The sequence below is a fragment of the Bos indicus x Bos taurus genome, chromosome 22, assembly GCF_003369695.1.
Source record: "Bos indicus x Bos taurus breed Angus x Brahman F1 hybrid chromosome 22, Bos_hybrid_MaternalHap_v2.0, whole genome shotgun sequence".
Lineage (NCBI taxonomy): Eukaryota > Metazoa > Chordata > Mammalia > Artiodactyla > Bovidae > Bos > Bos indicus x Bos taurus.
In genome coordinates this window covers 53281355-53301415 of record NC_040097.1, presented here as the reverse complement: position 1 = coordinate 53301415, position 20061 = coordinate 53281355, and the positions used below count along the sequence as shown (strand labels likewise).

General features: G+C 48.2%; 2 protein-coding genes across 2 annotated transcripts in view; one reads left to right on the top strand and one right to left on the bottom strand.

Moving 5' to 3' along the window:
- The window catches only part of CRTAP (cartilage associated protein), a 33515-nt gene extending 28136 nt beyond the window's left edge, over nucleotides 1–5379 (top strand). The window contains exon 7 of the mRNA XM_027522622.1: nucleotides 4363–5379. Coding sequence (XP_027378423.1) covers nucleotides 4363–4416 — 54 coding nt within the window. The 3' untranslated portion in view covers nucleotides 4417–5379. The remainder of the gene's footprint in view (nucleotides 1–4362) is intronic.
- A 7289-nt stretch (nucleotides 5380–12668) lies between these two features.
- The window catches only part of SUSD5 (sushi domain containing 5), a 40071-nt gene continuing 32678 nt past the window's right edge, over nucleotides 12669–20061 (bottom strand). Inside the window, exon 5 of the mRNA XM_027523233.1 lies at nucleotides 12669–14036. Coding sequence (XP_027379034.1) covers nucleotides 12739–14036 — 1298 coding nt within the window. The 3' untranslated portion in view covers nucleotides 12669–12738. The remainder of the gene's footprint in view (nucleotides 14037–20061) is intronic.

Sequence of the window (20061 nt, the reverse complement as noted above, 5' to 3'; positions counted from 1 at the left end):
GGGCTCCCCAGGTAGCTCAGTGGGTAAAGAACCTGCCTGCCAGTGCAGGAGACGTAAGAGATGCAGGTTCAATCCCTGGGTTGGGAAGATTCCCTAGGGGAGGACATGGCAGCCCATTCCAGTATTCTTGCCTGGGGAATCCCATGGACAGAGGAGCTGGAGAGCTACAGTTAGCAAAAAGTCGAACATGACTGGCCGAGCATGCATGCAGGAGTAACATTTAAAGAGACGTGTTTGGAACAGACCATGGAATGCTTTCTGAGACAGCTGAGGACTCACCATCCTTCAGAGTTGGAAGACAGCTGAGGGCTTGTTCTCAGCTGACCCTTCACTTCATAGAAGAGGAACCCCGGGGAGCAGGAAAGTCTGGAAGCTGCTCGGCCAGACCCAGAGCCCTGAGCCTCCATGTCTGCTCTTTCCTCTGCCCCAGTTTTCAGTGAAGCACCTGTAAGTAAAATGTCATCATGAAATTTGTTTTTTGTGGACGAATTAACATGAGTTGGATGGACCACTGCCATGCATTTAGCTGCCCTGAGCCTCAATTCTTTTGTGCAAAATGCAGCTGATGACATTGACCTTGCAGGGTTGGAAGAAGAAGATACCACTTTGGACGTGGAAGTGCTTTGCAGGGTAGGAAGTGACGCACATGCCTTGTGTCTCGTGTTGGGTTCTCTGGAGGCAGATCCTGGGATAAGATCACAAGGATGCTGAAAAGGAAGGAAAACAGGCCAGACACAAACTAGCTTGGCTGCTGTGGTTTAAGAAGTAGAGAAAATTATATTCAGGAAAACGGGGATGGATTGGGTTCCTGATTATTTAAAGGCAAACTACTATTGAGATTTTGGTGTTTATGCTTCCCATTTTTTCCATGTATTTCCGATATGTTAATATATTCACCATAAACCTAATGGTAATTATACATCAGAGCTTTTCCATTTAACACTGGTAAGAGCAGTTTCCCTTGTTACACTTTTCTAGAACAGAAACCTGGTATGTGAGATACTACTCACGTACCATACAATTTTCCTTTCTAAAGTGTACAACTCAGTGGCTTTTAGCGTATTCATAAAGTTGCACATTCATGCAGCTATCAGATTTGAGAACATTTTCCTCACCCAAATGAAAGCCAAAACCTATTAGTTGTTACTTTACATTCTTTCCCCTCTGTCCACACAGCTTGTGCCCCTAGCCTCTGGCAACTACTAACCTTCTTTCTGTCTCTGAATCTGCCTGTTCTGGATGTTTCCTATGAGTGGAATCAAATGGATTTTGGTTTTTGCGATTAGCTCCTTTCACTGAGTATAATGTTTTCCAAGTTTAGCTACGTTGTAACATGGATCACGTTACATGAAAAAAAAAATCCTTTTCATTGCTGAATAATATTCTACTGTGTGGACATGCCACATGGTGTCTATTCCTTGACTGATGGATGTTTGGGTTGTTTCCACTCTTTGGCTACTTTGAATAATGATACTGTGTACATTTGTGTACAGATTTTTGTTTGGGTAAAAATTTTTGATTCTTTTATACTTAAGAGTGGAATGGCTGGGTCCCATGGTAACTCTGTGTTTGTCTTGTTAAGGAACTGCCAGACTGTTTTCCAGAGTGGCTGAACCATTTTGCATTTCCCACCAGCAATGTAGGAAAGATCTAATCTGCTTCATCTTCATCAACATTTGTAGCGTCTGTCTTTCTTTGTGTGTGTGTCTGTCTGTCTGTTTTACTATAGGTGTGAAGTAGGTGTGACGTGGTACCTCATTGTGGTCGTCATTTGCATTTCCCTATTGACTGATGATGTTGAGCATCTTTTCTCATGCTTACTAACCACTTGTATATTTCTTTGGAGAAGTATTGATTCTATTCAAACCCTTTGCCCACTTTTTTTTAAGAGAGGAATGTTTTTGTTTTCCTTTGCCCATTTTCAAATTGGGCTATTTGTCTTTTCATTGTTGAGTTGTGAGAGTTCTTTATATATTCTGGTTATAAAGTCCCCTGTCAGATACATTAATTGCAAACATTTTCTCTCAATCTGTTGGTTATCTTTTCACTTTGCTCTTGAAGCTCAAATGTTTTAGATTTTTATGAAATCCAACTTACCAATTTTTTTCTTGTTACTTTTGGTGTCACATCTAAGAAACTCATCCAGGATCACTAAAATATACTGTGTTTTTTTTTCCTTAAGTTTTTATAGTTTTAACTTTCATTTTTATCTATAATCTACTTTTTGTTAATTTTCCATATGATATGAGGCAGTGGTCCAATTTCATTCTTTTGCATGTGGAAATGCTGTTGTTCCAGCACTATTAATTGAAAAGATTCTCCTTATTCAGTTGTCTGGGTACCTTCAATGGAATTGTTTTCCTTTTTTTTTTTATTTTCTAGTTGTGTGTCTTGCTGGTATATAGACATACTGTTGGTTTTTGTATATTGATAGTGTAATCTTGCAAACTTATTGAACTTGTTTATCAGTTCTAATTTTTTTTTGGTGTGTATATATTCCTCAGAAGTTTCTGTGTGTAAGATTATGTTTATCTGTGAGTAGACCTAGAACAATCACAAGTATTAGAACAAGAAGAGCCCCTTTATGAGACAGTAAAGCTCTTTCATGTCACAGATGAGGAACCAAACTCAGAAAGGTAGCGTGACTTACCGAAAGTCACACAGCTACCTAGTAACCATCTGGTGAACTGACCAGGCTTCTTCCAGGCTTTATAGTTCCTAGGATTCTTGAACTTGGTGCTCTCAAGATAACAGGGCTCCACTGAAGATCCCAGAGTAATTAGGTTATTAATCAAGGCTTTAGAATTGTGAAATAACTTCTAAAGAATGACCTGTTTTTTTAAATTATAGATCAAATGATGGCAAGTCATAATTTGAAATAAACTGTAACTAACACAACAAAATTCTTAGTTAAGCCTTAAAAGTTTCAAAGGACCAAATGCTACCTTGAAACAAAGTATCAGTACAGTCTACTGATATCTGTGGTATTGTTCTTCATAGCTTTCTGGGCTTGAAATGTGTGTAAGAATACCTGGAAGTTTGCACACTGGTTAAAAATTTTGCAGAGGCCCTGTTACCGTTTCAGAAAGTTTATAAACTGCAACAAGATGTTTCAGGTTTCAGGTTCGGATAATTGTTTGCTCTGGGAAAGTCTAAAAGATGTTAACTTTTAAAAACTGCACAGCATTAGAGTTGAGAGTTAAGTTTTGTTGGGGGCAAAATGAGGACTATAACCCGGGCGACAGCATTTCAGATCGCTCTGAGAAACTGCTCTAATGAAGCAAGGGGTCCGGTCATCAGTATAAATGTGATTGTGGTAAAGTGGAAGTACACGCAATCAAAAGCACGTATTCTTCACAGAAGCTTTCTGCTAGTCTTTAGTCACCATGAAGGATTTTAGTGCTTTTCTAGAAATGAAGAGATACAAGAATTGGGCTCATAAAATTGGCTCATAAAATCTTAAGTATCTGAAGCCCTGGTCTGCCGGTCTTTCCCAGAGTACAGAGTGCTTCATTTCTGCTCTCTGCCCTGAACTCCTTTCAGGGAGTGTTGAAGGTCAGTAGCTGTAGCAGCACCTGAGTTAATCCTTGTGGTGGTAGGTGGTGAGTGCCCATTTGTAATTGACAAAGAAATAGATTAGAATTTGCTGGAGTGACTGACTGAGGGAGCGCTTTTGGGAAAGGAGCTGAGGGGCAAAGGAGGAGCTATGCAGGTCAGCCTGGGCTGACCCCAGGGCAGGGGAACTGGGCCTTTTTGGTCATTCACTCTTTCTCTGCAGTAAAGGGCTTGGGTGGGGGGGTGGTCAAGTGTGTTGTGGGAGAGAAACCAATGCAAATAAGATCAGAAAGTGCGTGGCAGCTTCAGCTACAGCAGCAGTAACACGTGTCCACGCAGTCGGCCATCCTTCCTGTAGCACGTTTATGGAGACCTGTGTGTGCCAGGCTCTGGGAAAGCACCTGAGCCCAGATGCTGGTCCTTGGAAAAGCTCATGGTCTGGTAATCAAGGCAGAAGGGCCACAGACAGAAGGTCTCCCTCTGGTGTAACTGCTGATGGGAGGCAGGTAGGGGTAAGGGAGGGATGCACAGAGAAGGGGGCGCTAAGCAGGATCTTTCAGAGGGTGCTGGGCCCCCCGCTTCACACACCATCTGTGGGGGTCTCGGAGCACTTGACGCCAAGTTCACATGACGTGGAAGCCATGTCTCCCCCAGAAGAAGTAAGGTCCTCTGGGCCCGAGGGCAGCAGGGAAAAGGCTGCTCCAGTCCCGAGGGCGGGTGGCAGTGGCCTCTTGGAAACAGTCTCTGTTCACCAACACTTTGAAGGTCAGGTAGCTGCCTAACGGAGGTGTCCTGTTTCTCTTGCAGGGAGAGGTCCTGGAATACGTGGATGACCTGCTGGAGTTGGAGGAGACCAGCTAGCCCCAGAAGCCAGAGAGCTGTTCCTTCCATGTTCAGAAAACACGATTCTTTGTCTTCCTTTTCCTAATAGTCCAGGCTGTTGATACCTCAGAGCCTTCTCTTCTCTCTGTGAAGTGAAAGGGAGGCCCCCGTCTCTCGCTACAGCTAACAAGGGGTGAGCCTGCATTCCCGTGCCCACAGCTGCCTCCCCCAACTTTCACACCTGCCCCTCTATCTTCATACCCGCCTCTCCATCTTCACTCCCGCCTCCCCATGACCACACTTGCCTCTCCATCTTCACACCTGCCTTCTCCATTTTTATACCTGCCTTTCTCACCATTTTGGTTAGAAGGAAAGTTTTCCATGGAATTTTCTCCCCCCAGAAAATCAGTATTATTTTTTAAATAAGAGAAATACTCCTGAAAGATGGTAATTATAAAAACCTACTCTGGCCTTTCTGCTTTCCCCCATTTTGGTTTCCTTTCTCCCCATCCCCTGATCCAGCAAAGATGGTGGGGACAAAGGCTAAGCTTCTCTTCAGAACGGTCTGCGCACCATCTGACCTGCATCATTGCTGGCACCCGTTGAGAACAGAGTTGGGGCAACAGCGTGGAGAACAGACCTGTGACTTTTGCCTAATGCTTTCGCGTGTCCAAAGTCTTCCAGTGGCCGGTCGCTCCCCTTTGAGGACAGTGCTCAGCCGTTAGTCTCAGAGTTGGAAATGGAAGGAAGGAGAGGTAGTCTAGTTTCATTGACTCTTTGACAAATATTTACTGAGCACCCACTACGTGCTAGCCCTCGATCTGGGCGCTGGAGACACTGCACAGCAAAACAGAAAGAAAAAAAACAACCCTGTCCTCACAGAGCCTGCATTCTACAGGGAAAGACAGACAACAGGTGAACAAGAATAAATACATACAAAGCCTCGGAGGGTGATCATTGCTATGGAGAAAAATAAAGCAGTGAGGGGTAAGGAAGCTTGCAGATGAGGCTGTAGGGTTGTTTGTTTCATTAATTTTTTGGTGGTGCCGTATGTGGGATCTTTGTTCCCCAACCAGGGATCACACCCCTGGCATTAGAAGTGTGGTGTCTTAACCAGTGAACCCCCAGGGAAGTCCCAAGGCTGCGGTGTTTTGTTTTAATTTATTTTAATTGGAGGATCATTTCTTTACAATATTGTGGTGGTGTTTGCCATCCATCGACGTGAATCACCCATGGGTGCACATGTGTCCTCCCATCCTGAACCCCCCTCCTGCCTCCCTCCCCACCCCATCCCTCTGGGTCGACCCAGGCTTTTCGTGCCCTGCTGGGGTTTTAAATAGGGTGGTCAGGGAAGCTGTCACGGAGAGCATGACAGCAGAGCAGAAACCTGGGGAGGTGGGTCTCAGGACAGAACCTTCCAGGCAGAGCAGGCTGCATGTGCGGCGCCCAGCGGCAGGGATGTGCTTGTGCCGTCAGGGGACAGCGCAGAGCCCTGGGGATGCGTGGGCCCAGGGCAGAGTGGAAGGTGGTGTTAAATGTGTGGCTGGGAAGGGGCATGGCTCAGCCTTGACAGACAATGTAAGTAAGGCCCTCGGCGTCTGCCCTGAGTTGGGTGGGAGCCGTGCAGCAGGGCAGAGCCTGGGCTCCCTGGCATTTTACAGGGAGCTTGCCTGCTGCTGTACCGTGAGAAACCTGGAAGCACTCAAGCGGAGAATCGGGAATGTTAATCCGGGGATGGCTACAGAGATCCAGGCAGGGGGATGAAGGCGCGATGCTGCGCATAGCAGCGGGGGATGGTGAGAAGTGGTCCCATCATGGATTTGAAAGCAGGGCCAATCACAGGTTGCTGTAGAGCATTAGAGAAAAGAGAGGGGCTGGTGGCGACCTGAAGGTTTGGGGCCTGATGCGCAGAAAGGATTGAGTTGCCATTGACTGAGATGGGGAGCCGGGTGGTTGGTGAGTCGGGCGTTCGGTGCCTGCAGCCATCTGAGGCTGGGATGCCGAGTTCAGGCTGCAAATATGATTTTGAGAGTTTTCTCAGGTCAGGTGGTTGACAGAGCCTGAGTCAGGGATCCGGTGGGGAGGGGTACCAGGGTGGGGCTATAAAGCAGAGTGGGGGCCCTCGAGCATGGACACCCTTCCCCAGGATCCCATCAGGGGAGGCTCTGGGCCCACAGACGCTTGACCGTCCTCCAGGCTCCAGGCTTCAGCTCTCTGCAGCTGCGTGAGGACCAGCAAGGAGGCCTGACTCTCTCCACTTCTGTGTTCCCCCAGGGCCTCCCTCTGGTCCTCCTCAGATTCCGGAGGGCTTTCTGGGGGTGAGCATGTCTCCACAGGGTTTCCTGGTGTGGGCAGAGGTTTGGGTTCACTATCTGAAAGTCACTCAGTCATGTCCAACTCTTTTGTGACCCCATGGATTACAGCCCTCCAGCTTCCTCTGTCCATGGAATTCTGCAGGCCAGAGTACCTGAGTGGGTAGCCATTCTCTTCTCCACGGGATCTTCCCGACCCAGGGATTGAACCCAGGTCTCCCGGATTGCAGGCGGTATCTGAGGTTGGCTTCTTTCCACCGGGCTGAAAGCCCCTCCCACCCCCATCCTGGGACAGTGGGATCAATACTATCAGCCTTTGCTTTGATTGAAGGCTGTGGAACCAAGTTACTAAGTTTTTATTTTAAAAGAAACCAAACCAATTTTTTGAAAAAAAGGAAAAGGTGGGCCAGTTCTTCCAAATGTAACATGAAAGCCCAGCTGCACTCAGCAACCTCAGCCCAGTACCTCCCTGAGTGGGTTTTCTTGGAAGAGCCTAGAAGAATCCTGGATTGAGACCTCGTGGGCTCAGCATTCGTCTGGCCAGCCATTTGGGGGGAAAAAAAGAAGCACATTTGTAAGCTGTGTGGGAGTTTCCAGACCAAGGCTAAGATGTCTGGCTTGCTGTCTGACCCACCTGCACTCAGCCCAGTGGGTACCAGTTAGGTCTCTGCCCACGGAGGCTGCCCACCATGGGGCAATGGAGTCTGTCCATCCCCAAGGCCTTTCAGGCAGCCCAAGCAAGGACCCCCCTGGGGAGGGTCTAAAGGCACCCCCTGCACCCATGTTAATGTTCAGATTTTTGGTTAGCGGGGAAGGATGGGGGGTGGGGGGAGGTTTGGGTGTACACAAAAAATTAAAAGCAACTAATGGAAATGTCGCACATACCAGCGTATTCAGCGCAGTAACGTCTTTCTGAGTTTGAGGCTTTCTAATTACTGCCACCGACCTGTCAGGCTCACCTCTGGGGTCCAGAACCACTGAGGCCATCACCCACAGAGGCCACCTTAGGAAATGTTGCTTTTAGGAGTCCTTACTAAGGGAATTTTAAGAGTACAAAAATTTTATTGAACCAAACTCAGCAGCAAACAGAAAATGATTTGTTCGATTGTCAGTGGGAAAGGGTTTATTATGACTGCCGGTGGAATCAACAGTGGCCCGTTTCTGCCAACATGGATGGAAATAACGTTTTTAAGTTTTAAATGTGAGCTGTAAACCTAAGCTACTTCGGTTTAAAAAAAAAAAAATTCAATACTTAAACTGTGGGGAGAAGGTGGACTGGAGCCAGAAAAAACATTCTCATTTAATAGTGTTTGCCCATGGAACGGCAACAGTTTGTAGCGAGGCTCCGCGCAAAACCCACAACTAATCCTTCATCGCAGCTGTCCCAGCTCCTGACCATCTGCCATCCCCCAAACAGCGACTTCTTTTTTTCTGGGGACTCCAGGCTTGAATGACCTAGTGTGGAGAGTTTAAACTGCATACAAGGAGAGGGAGAGGGGTGGGAAGGGAAGGGACCTTAAGCAAGCCTCGGCCAAAGGTTTTGTGCAAGGACTTCCTGTGCCCGCTGCCCTGTCCCCGGGGCCTCTCCTCGAGGGATCCCACCAGGACAGCCCAGCTTCGTCCTCACTGACCCTCTCCTCCTCAGAAACCCGAGTCTGGAGCGGCAGTGGTCTGCACTGTTGCAGCATCTTCCCCGAGGCGGGCCTCAGACTCAAGAATCCCCCCACTCTACCTCCCAGATCTGGCTTGGGTGTCTTGTTGAGTGAGTGAGCTGGCTGGCTATCTTCTTGGAGCTGATAGAGTAAGATCATGGTGCCTCCTTTTGCAAGAAAAAGAGTGGGAGGAAATGAAGCAATTTCTTTTTTTTTTGTCTGTTTATTTTTCATTGATTAAAAAAAATTTTAATTTTGTAAGGGATACATCCGATTAACAATATTGTGACAGTTTCAGGTGAACAGAGAAGGGACCCAGCCGTAAATGCATGTGTACCCATTCTCCCCAAAACTCCCCTCGCACCCAGGCTGCCACACTGAAGCAGTTTCTCACTTGTACCCACAGATCCAAGATGGCCCGCTGTAGAGTTGTGGTCCACAGGCCACACTGAAACGTTGTCACAGATGTCTTTTCCATTTCCCTCCTGGGATCAGGGCAGTGGGTATGGTCTCACTCTTTGGAAAATGGTTGGAAACAAAACTTTTTTAAAGAAATCACATTAAATGTTTTACGTTGCTTATTCTTGACTATTTTCTTTCTCTGTCCAGTGGTGGGACTGTCCTAACCACACCCAGTCCTTCTAGGACACGTGGTAAGTGGTGTTTTGTTTTTGTTTGTGTTTATTTTTTGCCACACTGAGCTGCTTGTGGGATCTTAGGGTCTTAGTTCCCCCACCAGGGATCGAAACTCTGCCCTAGGCAACAAAAGTGCAGAGTCCTAACCACTGGACCACCGGGGAATTCCTAGGACGTGTCTCATGAGCTACTTTCTCAGGTCTGGGAGGTTTCTGACGTGCATCTACGGAAGCAGAGTCCTCACCCCAAAGACTGTTGACTGACAGAGAGGGCGGTGGTCCTTACCCACCCGGATCCTTCAGGAGATGCAGGCTTATTCCTCCCCCCAAGTAAGGCTCTCTTTCAGATACCTGGGATCCCACGAAGGGATAACATTGGGAATCTAGGGCTTGCTTTGGATCCAGTGAGCTGGGCCCTTGGTGCCACGGTCTGAGAAGTAACAAAGTATTTACTGTTTCAAACAAGGACCAATCCAAGCATGACAGCCAACAGCTACCGTGCTCCATGCCTGTCACCCAAGGACAAGCGAGGAGAAAGAGAAGTGTAGAAGGAGGCAGGTGGGAAGAGTAAGGAGCCAGTTAGGGCAAAAGCAGACTCTCTGCACAGAGAACTCACACATCAGCTACTGGAAGAGGAGGGGGAGGACAGGGGGATTCTGTTGATGTCAGCCCAAGAATTCCGGAGGATACAGTGGAAAAGTTTGGGTCGAGCAGGAATGGGGGGAGTAGGAAGTAAGAGCTTACCCATCAGTGGACGTCTTAGGTCCAGATCACTTTTTAAAAGTTATTATTAGCAAATATTTTTAAATTTTTGGTTGTGCTGGGTCTTCGTTGCTGCAGCAAGCGGAGGCGTCTTCATTGCAGTGTGTGGGCTTTTCTCATTCCTGACCATGGACTCTAGAGCGTGCGGGCTTCAGTTATAGTGGTGCAGGGGCTTAAGTTGTTGCGGGGCATGTGGGATCTTTCTGGGCCAGGAATTGAACCCATGTGTCTCCCACCATTGGCAGGCAGATTCTTATCCACTTGACCACCGGGTAAGTCCAGGTCCAGATCTCTTGAAGCAAAGCCTTGTGTGAGTGATGGAGTGATCTCAGGAGAAGGGGAGCAGGAGGGAGCTGGCAAGCGTGTGGTCACTGGAGACCAGCCTCTGCCTGATCTCACGGGAGCTCTCCCACCTGGAGGCAAAGAGGCTGACCTTCCGTGTGACCATGTCCATTAGTCACTGGCTCCACACAGGCTGCCCAGCCAGTGGGAGTGGGGCCTAACTCCTGGGTGAGGGAACTCCCGTTAGGCTGAGGACAATTCTCTGGATGACAAGGGTATGAGTATGCTCTAGAGCACAGGCTTAATTGCCTCATGGCATGTGGGATCTTCCCGAACCAGGGATCAAACCCATGTCCCCTGCATTGGCAGGCAGATTCTTAACCACTGGGCCACCAGGGAAGTCCTGGATTCTGCATTTCTAACAAGCTCCTAAGTGGTATCTCTACTGCTGGCCTGGGAACCACACTTTGAGTAGCAAGCTCCTGGGCTTTTTGTTGTACTGAGAAGCATGGTCTCTGGTTGGTGTTAGGAAGATGGAAGAGGGGGTAGGAGCTCAGCGGATGCCCTAAAATCCTGCTGCAGGAAGTCAGGTGGCTGAAAATTAGGCTTAGAAAAGCTGGTCTTAGATCCAGCAAGTATTAAGACATTACTTTCAAGATTACTAGAGAGTCCTTTAAAAAAAAAAAATTATTGTGAGAGCCGAAGAATTGATGCTCTTGAACTGTGGTGTTGGAGAAGACTCTTGAGAGTCCCTTGGACTGCAAGGAGATCAAACCAGTCAATCCTGAAGGAAATCAGTCCTGGATATTTATTGGAAGGACTGATGCTGAAGCTGAAGCTCCAGTCCTTTGGATACCTGATGCAAAGAGCTGACTCACTGGAAAACACTCTGATGCTGGGAAAGATTGAGGGCAGAAGGAGAGGGAGACAGATGATGAGATGGTTGCATGGCATCAGTGACTCAATGGGCATGAATTTGAGCAAACTGGGAGATAGTGAAGGACAGGGAAGTCTAGCATACTGCAGTTCATGGGGTCGCAAAGAGTCAGACTCGACTTAGCGACTGAACAACAACTTTGATGTAACCCAGATATAAAATACACTAGGTAACTATTTGGGGAAATAATTATTTATTTTAAATATCTCAGAAGCTTTGTGTTAATGGATCCTCGCCCATCCCCCACCCCCAAGTTTTCATGAACATTCAACATTTAGCAACCTCAAAACATGCATAATGATATACAATTGAAGTTTACGCTGTTTTAATCATTCCCTTTCTACGTGCATTTTTACATTAATTTAGATGAAACCAAATCAATAAATGGGCTTCCCAGGTGGCTTAGCAGTCAAGAAGCTGCCTACCAACGCATGAGCCCCAGGAGATGCAGGTTTGATCCCTGGGTTGGGAAGATCCCCAGGAGGAGGAAATGGCAACCCACTCCAAGACTCTAGGGCCAGGAGAATCCCATGGACGGAGGAGCCTAGTGGGCTACGCCCATATGGTCGCAAAGAGTCGGACATGACTGAGCACGCACACAGGCGGCTGGGCCGCCTTCATCCAGGGTGGAATCAGAGGCCTTGCATCTCCAGCAAGTTCCCAGGTGATATCTATGCTGCTGGTCTGAGGACTGCTGTCATAAGTGAGACGAGCTGAGTCACCATAAGATGCCCGGGACGCCATGAACTGGATGCTCACCAGCCGGGGGAGCCTGCGATGCACTTAGGCTGTTTCCGGACAGCTCACAGTCGTCACGACAGGGTAAAGACTAGGTCGGCACAGATGACTTCATATTCCTTTGTAATTCTTCTGCTTCTCCATCAAGTAGGTACCCATGCTTGATATCCTAGTCCTTGGCCCTCTTTAAACATTTTTTCCCTCCTAGGTCATTCTTTCTTCCTGGCGTTCAGAGAAATGGTTAATCCTGAGAGAGGAAGCCGAGGACTGAGTTTTGTTAGTCCTGGCAAAAACTCTAAGACATTCCTAGGCACAGACGGGTCAAGGACAACCAGGCCACTGCTTCTGAGAGGAAACGGTGCTTACCGGTACAAAGCTAACCTTGTTTTAAAAAAAAAGATGGACTCACAGGACAGAGGGGACAGGGGGATGTGTGTCCCCGCCCTCCCCGCAACAAATGTCAGTTGTAAATTCTTTCCAATTGCAACAAACAATTTCGAAAAAATCTCAGCGCTTCTAGGCTGTGTCCTGGATCTTGGCTCATTTGCCCTCAGCAACATCGCACCGTTGAAAGGAAATAACTCATTGTTTTTCTTCCCTCTCCCACTCCCAACAATTAAATACCTGATCCAAAATAACGTTGCTCTCAAATACTCTGTCATGCCTATTTCAAAAATTTCAGGTTGCAGACTCATTTCTTTCTTTAAAAAAAAAAAGAAGAAGAAGACAATAGTATGATGAAGAGGTGAATTTTGACCTCTGGCTGGAATTAGGGCCAAAGCACAGGTCTGGGATTAGGGCAACAGGGCCCAGGACAGGTGGTCCAGGGGCTGCTGACGTGTCCTGACCTCGCCCAAGCCTCCCTGCCCTGCCAGCTGCTTCTAGACCCACTGCTCAGCCTAGAAAACGAAGACCTGAGAGAAGGAAGAGCAGCCCTACTCCCCCGTTTCATGCGCTAGTGAAATGTCAGCGGTTCTCACTTGATGTGTCACCGTTTATTTTCCTATCAAGGGGCTTTGGGGGAACCCCCCACCCCCAGGCGGCTAGACCTTCTCCATCTCGATCTGCTGATGGTAGTGCCGAGCCTGCCGCTGGCCAACGTTCAGCTTGTACACGGAGCTCTTGTGCTGGCAACTTCGGTAGCCCCACACACCCCCCACGCCTGCCAGGAACAGCAGCAGGCACAGAACTGTGACGATCGTGGCAATGATGGGGCCTCTGCCGAGGCTGGGACACTTGCCCCCGGCGCAGGGCTCCAAGGTTGGGAGAAGCTCCTCGCTTGCACCCGGGCCGGGGACTTCCTGTCCCAGGAAGTCCTCCGACAGCAGGTATGGGAAGGTATCCTGGACAGCAGGGGCAGTGGTCTCCAGTGGGGTCTGGGTGGCCGCCGCGACAGTGGAGGGAGTAAGGTTGGGCGTCTTCTGGACGGTGGTTGTCTCGGTCTTCAGGGTAGAGCTGGTGAGTTCATAGGGCAGGGTGGACGAGGGAGGCTTCTCTGTGGCATATCTCCAGGGAACGGTTGACTGATTTCCCGTCAAGTCACCAGCCCCTTTGCTGGGACCCTCAGTTTCAGACACATTCGTGGGTCTGAGAGCCAAAGCTTCTCCATCTAGCGTTTGAGATGGAAGAAGTGAAGTCACGTCCTCACTGGGTGTGCGGGTGGTGCCCCTGGACCGCTTCCTTTCCGCAAGGGCAGGCTGGCTGGGCGTAATCAGCATGCTTTCCTCCAGCCCTACTGATCCATCCCCTTTGTCCTCCTCTTCCTCGTCTTCCTCCGCTCCTGCCTCTGTCTGCCTCCAGGCCCCATCAGTCACAGGGTAGCCATCTAACCAGGACTCATCGCTGCTGCTCACCATGGCGTCACCGGCCCTGCTGTCATTCCTGCCCACAGAGGGCCCCGAGGGGCCATCAGTGCTGTGGTAGATGACCTTGGTTTCTGGCTCCCCTGGGGCCAACGTGCTGTCCCTGTGGTGGTCACCAGCAGGAAGGTGCTTTTTGGCATCTTCATCCATCGCCTTTTCCCATTCAGGCTTGTGGAAGGTCCCAGCAGGAGACCAGAGCATGTCCTTCCCGCTGCCTTGGGATCCCGGAAGCTCTGTGGGGACAGGGCTCCCAGCGCCCAGCAGGCCTGTGGTTGGCACAAAGGATGTATCCTGGGCTCTGTCTTCGCTTGCCACAGGCATAGAGACCAGACGGTCCTGTTTTGGAGCCTCCTCAGAGGGTTCTCCCTGACTCCTGTCCTCCTCTGCCTCTGTGTGGGAGTCCTCCATGAGCTCTCTGAATGACACGGATCTATCATCAGGAAAATTATCTTCATAGTCAATATGTACCTCTGCCTCATCTGGAAGGAAAGAGGGAAAGCCTCATGAGGTCCAAGGCACAGAGCCAGCATGGAACACAGGGAATAAAAAGCACAGGGGCTGGAACAAATGCAATGAAACTGTTATTCTTAGATGCTATGACTGTGTCACACAGATAAACCCAAAGAACCTACATACAAACTGTTACAATTAACAGATGAGTTTATCAAGGACACTGGTTCTACAGGCAACAGAAAACACCAACTGTGTCTCCATATACCAGCAATAAACAGAAAAAAATGTAAAAGATACTGTTTGCCATAGCATGTGTGTGCTCAATCTTTTAGTCGTGTCCGACCCTTTGCGACCCCATGGACTGTAGTCCACCAGGCTCCTCTGTCCATGGAATTTTCCAGGCAAGAATAGTGGAGTGGGTTGCCATTTTCTGTTCCAGGGGATCATCTCGGCATTAGCAGGCAGACTCTTTCCCACTGTGCCACCCAGGAAGCCTGACTGTCATTGCATAACCAGCCTCCCCAAATTCCAAGGAATAAATCTAACAAAAGATGTGTAAGATTTGTACATGGAATGGTACAAAGTATTTCTGAGCAAAATTAAAAGATGACTTAAGTAGTGAATGGCTATAATGGAAGTTTAATTGTTAAGCTGTCAATCTGTCCAAATTAATCATTTGAAAAGACCCTGATGCTGGGAAAGATTGAGGGCAGGAGGAGAAGGGGACGACAGAGGATGAGATGGTTGGATGGCATCACCGACTCAATGGACATGGGTTTGGGTAGACTCTGGCAGTTGGTGATGGACAGGGAGGCCTGGCGTGCTGCAGTTCATGGGGTCGCAAAGAGTCGGATACGACTGAGCGACTGAACTGAACTGAAACTGAATAAAAATCTCAGATATTGACAAGCTGATGCTAAAATTTATGTAAATGCAAAGGGCCAAGAAGAGACAAGGGAAAAAGAAGAGAAATGCTGTAGCAGGGATGCTACAAGATTTTAAGATTTACTATAAAACTGGAGTACTTTCAAAGACTCTGTTTGGTATTGGCACAAAGATAGACAATCAAGTTACACTAACTTTAAGAACTTCTGTTCATCAAAAGCCACCATGAAGAGCATTCAAATGCATGCCACAGATTTGAAAATAACTGCAGCACATATAACCTCTGGAGGGTTCCAGAAAAGGTATTGGGTCTTCCCTGGTGGTCCCGTTTAAGCCTCCAAATTTCCAGTACAGGGGGCACAGGTTTGTTCCCTGGCTGGAGAACTAAGATCCCGCATGCCATGCAGCATGGTTAAAAAAAAAAAAAATCTAAATAATCATTATACACGTGTGAAGATGCTTAACCTCATTAGTAACAGAGAAATGCTAATTACAGCCAGAGTGAGATTCCATTATCTAGCACCAGAATGGCTAAAATTAAACAGACCGACAGTCTCTAGTGTTAACAAGGATATGAAAGTGGAAACCGAAAATCACTGAGTCGTGTCCGACTCTTTGGGACCCCATGGACTAAAGAGTCCATGGAATTCTCCAGGCCTGAATACTGCAGTAGGTAGCCTTTTCCTTCTCCAGGGGATCTTCCCAACCCAGGGATCAAACCCAGGTCTCCTGCATTGCAGGCAGATTCTTTAACAGCTGAGCCACAAGGAAAACTCAAGAATCCTGGAGTGGGTAGCCTATCCCTTTTCCAGCAGATATGACATACAGCAGTTCTCCTCCTAAGTGTGTGCGCACATGGGCACCAAAAGACATGCGCAAGCATGTTCCTAATAACCAGAAGCTGGACATACTGCAAGTGGCCACTCACTGCAGAAATGACACACACATTTTGGCACACACAACACGGACTCCCGCCGCCATGGAATCCTGCACAGGAGCACAAGCCTCGGGGCACTGGCAGCATTCAACTTCTTGACCTATGTGGTGGCTAAATTGCTGTATTTTTTGACCATTTATTAACCTGTTCTCTTATGATTCGGACACTTTTTAATTGAATGAAAGATTCTTTACATTCTATCGTGCTCTACAATTTTCAACAGTTTCACACACGAGTCCATAAAATTCCATAATGAAGATTTCATTTTTTATCCCCTGCCCCTATGTTGCTCAGCCCACTCCCCTCTCCCCACTGGTAACCATTCATTTCCCATATCTGTCAGTTGGCTTTTTTTTTTTTTTTTTTTTTTGCCATACTGCACGGCATGTGAGATCTTAGTTCTCCAGCCAGGGGCTGAACCTGTGTCCCTTGCAGTGGAAGGGCACAGTCTTAACCACTGGACTGCCAAGGAAGTTCCAGTCAGCTTCTATTTTGTTTTATTCACTAGTTCATTTTATTTTTTAGATTTCACATAAGTGATATAATTGTATGTCTAACTAAATATCCGGAGAAGGCAATGGCACCCCACTCCAGTACTCTTGCCTGGAAAATCCCATGGACGGAGGAGCCTGGTAGGCTGCAGTCCATGGGGTCGCTAAGAGTCAGACACAACTGAGCGACTTCACTTTCACTTTTCACTTTCATGCATTGGAGAAGGAAATGGCAACCCACTCCAGTGTTCTTGCCTGGAGAATCCCAGGGACGGGGGAGCCTGGTGGGCTGCCGTCTCTGGGGTCGCACAGAGTCGGACACGACTGAAGCGACTTAGCAGCAGCAGTAAAACACTCATTTGCCCATTCATTTTACTTTTCCTTATTATATTTGTTATGGTGATCCACGATTTTTTCTAAGATTTATTTATTTTTTGGTTATGGTGGGTCTTTGTCGCTGCACGAGGGCTTTCTCTAGTTGCAGAGAGCAGGGCCTACTCTGTAGTTGTGGTGCACAGGCTTTTCATTGTGGTGGCTTCTCTTGTTGCAGAACGCAGGCTCCAGGCATGCAGGCTTTGGTAGCTGCAGGTACCGGGCTCTAAGTAGTCATGGTGCACGGGCTTAGTTGCTTCACAGCACGTGGGATCCTCCCAGGTCAGGGATTGACCCAGTGTCCCAGGCATTGCAAGGTGGACTCTTAATCACTGGACCACCAGGAAGCACAATCCGTGACCTTTGATGTTACTACTACAACTCGATGAAGGCTATTTTGTAGACACTGAAACCCCCAGCAGGTGGAAGAAGTTAACTACATGAAGACCAGACTGTAGCCTGACATGAGCTGCCACAATTCTGAGAACTGGCCTCAAAGAAATGGGAAGCAGCCAACCCTGGAAATGAAGATTAACGGTACTTAACCAAGAAGACTCAGAGCTGACTGTGTTGTTTCTGCATGTAGCTCCTTCCTTCTGCCCACATGCCTCCCAAACTCCCCTTTAAAAGCTCTTGCCCACTGGCTGTCGGGGGTGGGGGTGGGGGGAGGAGTCAGCCTTTGGACAACACCCTACCCCTAGTTGCCGGCCTCCAAAATAAAGCAAACTTACCTTCCCACCAACCTTTTCTTTACTGTCTTTGGAGCTGCCAGCACCTGGACCCACTTTAGAGAACAGATTTTGGTGCCCACGTGAGGCTGCACCCTCATGATATCTGGCTCCCCGGGTTTTCCTTGAGCAGAGCTGCCACCATGATGACGCTATGAGGTGGATTCAAGGAAACGCTGCTCATGGTTCGCTGGCCCCGGGAAGGGGTTTGGGGGACGTTCCTAGCAGCTGCCGAAAACCATTTGTTTCGGGGGTCCTCCATGTTTCTGCCCTGCTTGGCACTGGCTGTCATCAGCCAAGGTATTATTTGGTTCATGACAGTAGCAAAGAATGGTAAACAACCTCTGAGTCCTAGTACTGGACATAATCAATCTCAGCTAAATTCCTTTTCCCATGTAACCCACCCTATGAGCTCAAGAAGTCAAAAGGCACCTGGAATATGGGCAGGAAAGGAGCCATGTTCTCCTCCACCCTTGCTTCTTACGTAGGGAACACTGGCCTAGTGTATGATGTTAGAGCTGGGGATTTGAGATGAGATGGTTGGATGGCATCATCAATTCAATGGACGTGAATTGGAGCAAACTCCAGGAGATTGTGAAGGACAGAGAAGCCTGACATGCTGCTGTCCATGGGGTTGCAAGGACTGGGACACGACTTAGCGTTTGAAATACAACAATAAGCCCACTCCTGCCTGGTGGGCCTGCCTTGACCTGGCCCCTTACGGTCACTCTGAGCTCTGTGTGTATCTATCTGTCCATCTGGAGATTCTGCCCTCAGAGCTCTCTGGGTGTAGAGCATCCCTGGACAGCAGCCTGGGGCTCAGAGCCAAGCCCTTCCTGTCTGCCGGGGCTCTCAGGTCAAGGTCTGGCTCAGAAACAGGCTCTCATTATGTCAAGCCTCAGCCACACCAAAACCTCAAATGAAGACACAGACACCAACTGTTTACAAAGAGTCTACTCATGACAAAGTATCCCAAGGCTGTTTTTCCCCTCCTGAGTAACGGTAAAGTTTCTTACTCACAGAATGTCAACCCCAAAGTACATTCTGCCATCAGGATGGGTAACACCAGCTCTTTGCCTGTCGAGGTGCTGTTTCTCTCGCCTCTCTCTGCTTTGCAGTCTGAGCTCTCCGGAGCCATCCAGCAACTGTGCCCCCTCCCCTTTCCCCCCCTCCCCTCCCCCAGGCTCTCCTGAAACCTGGCCTCCACAATGCCCGGCCTTCTGGTTTAGACCAACGGGTCCAGGAAATGTAAACTTCATGGGCTCTCTTGGGAAAAATCAAATCCCTCCCTATGTGTTTATAATTAACTGTTACTTTAGGAAAACACAAGACGACAGATCAATAGGAATCAGCGGTAAAAAGGGGCACCCAGGCCGTGCCTTTATCAAGGGCAGGAGTGTACAAGCTGGAGCCCAGAATGCTGGGCTGTCCAAGTGCTGCTGCTTTTCATGCTTTTTCATGTTGTTGTGTTTCTGGAAGCCCACACATGCCTTCTTTTTTCCCCACTGGTCTTGGCTACACAGCCTTTAAAAATAGTAATTTTGAAAAAAGGCAACCAGACAAGCCAGAAATAACCACTGGTTCAATGAACTTCTGAACAAATATGGCAACATTGACAAGGCAATTCTAAATTCAGTTCAGTCTCTGGCTTTTATTCCATGAAGGAAGTCTAGAAGATGGAGAAAAACAGAAACTGAAGTTAATTTAAGAAAACAAAAGAAGGGCTTCAGAAATGAGAGAAAATAGCAAAGAAACTTGGTGAGAGAACAGCTCGTTTGCAAAGCAAGCCCTGCTCTGCCCTCACGCTTTGAGAGGCCCCAGAGAAGCACACTCAGATGCCGGAATGAGACATGCCTGGTTTTACATCTTGGCTCTGCTGCTTTCTGGCTGGCTGACATAGGAAGTCAGCGAGCCTCTCTGTCCCTCAGTCGTCCCATCTGTCAGTGGGAGGTGGCTGTTTCTACTCAGACTTGTGAAGATGAGCTAGGATAAAGCAAATAAAACTCCTCCATCAGAAAGGAGCATGAGGAGGCTTGGGGAAGATGGAAATATTCTGTAATTTGGTTCTGCGGGTGGGTTCCCTTATTTAGCTAGGCCGGGTCTTAGTTGCAGCATGTGGGGTTTTTTTTTGTTTTTGACTGCACCAGATCTTAGTTGAAGCATGTGGGATCTACTTCCCTGATCACGGATCAAACCCCGGCCCCCTGCCTTTGGGAGCGTGGTACCTTAGCCACTGAGCCACCAGGACTTTTATATTTTAAATGGGTACCATTTCTTGTATGCAAATTAAGCCTCAAGAGAGTTGTCAAAAAACAGAACAAAAACAAAAGACAACTCCCAAGACAGAAATAACATGGGACAGGTTTGGCATTGTTTATGACAGCTCTTCTCTCAGTGCCCGACGGGGGAACAAGTCTTGTGGCCACAGCTGCAGCAGACCCAGGAAGGGAGTGAGAACCTCAATCTATCTCTTGTGGGACTCAGAGGTGGTGGGGCTGGCAGCTGTTAAGCTTGGGGTCGCTCACTTTCTGATACCACAGACCAGAATGCACAAACAGAACCATGGAGCTTGGGGTGGAAGATCTCAAAGGCTTTTCAGAGCCTAGCAGATATCCTTTGTCAGGGCAAGTTTTAGAGG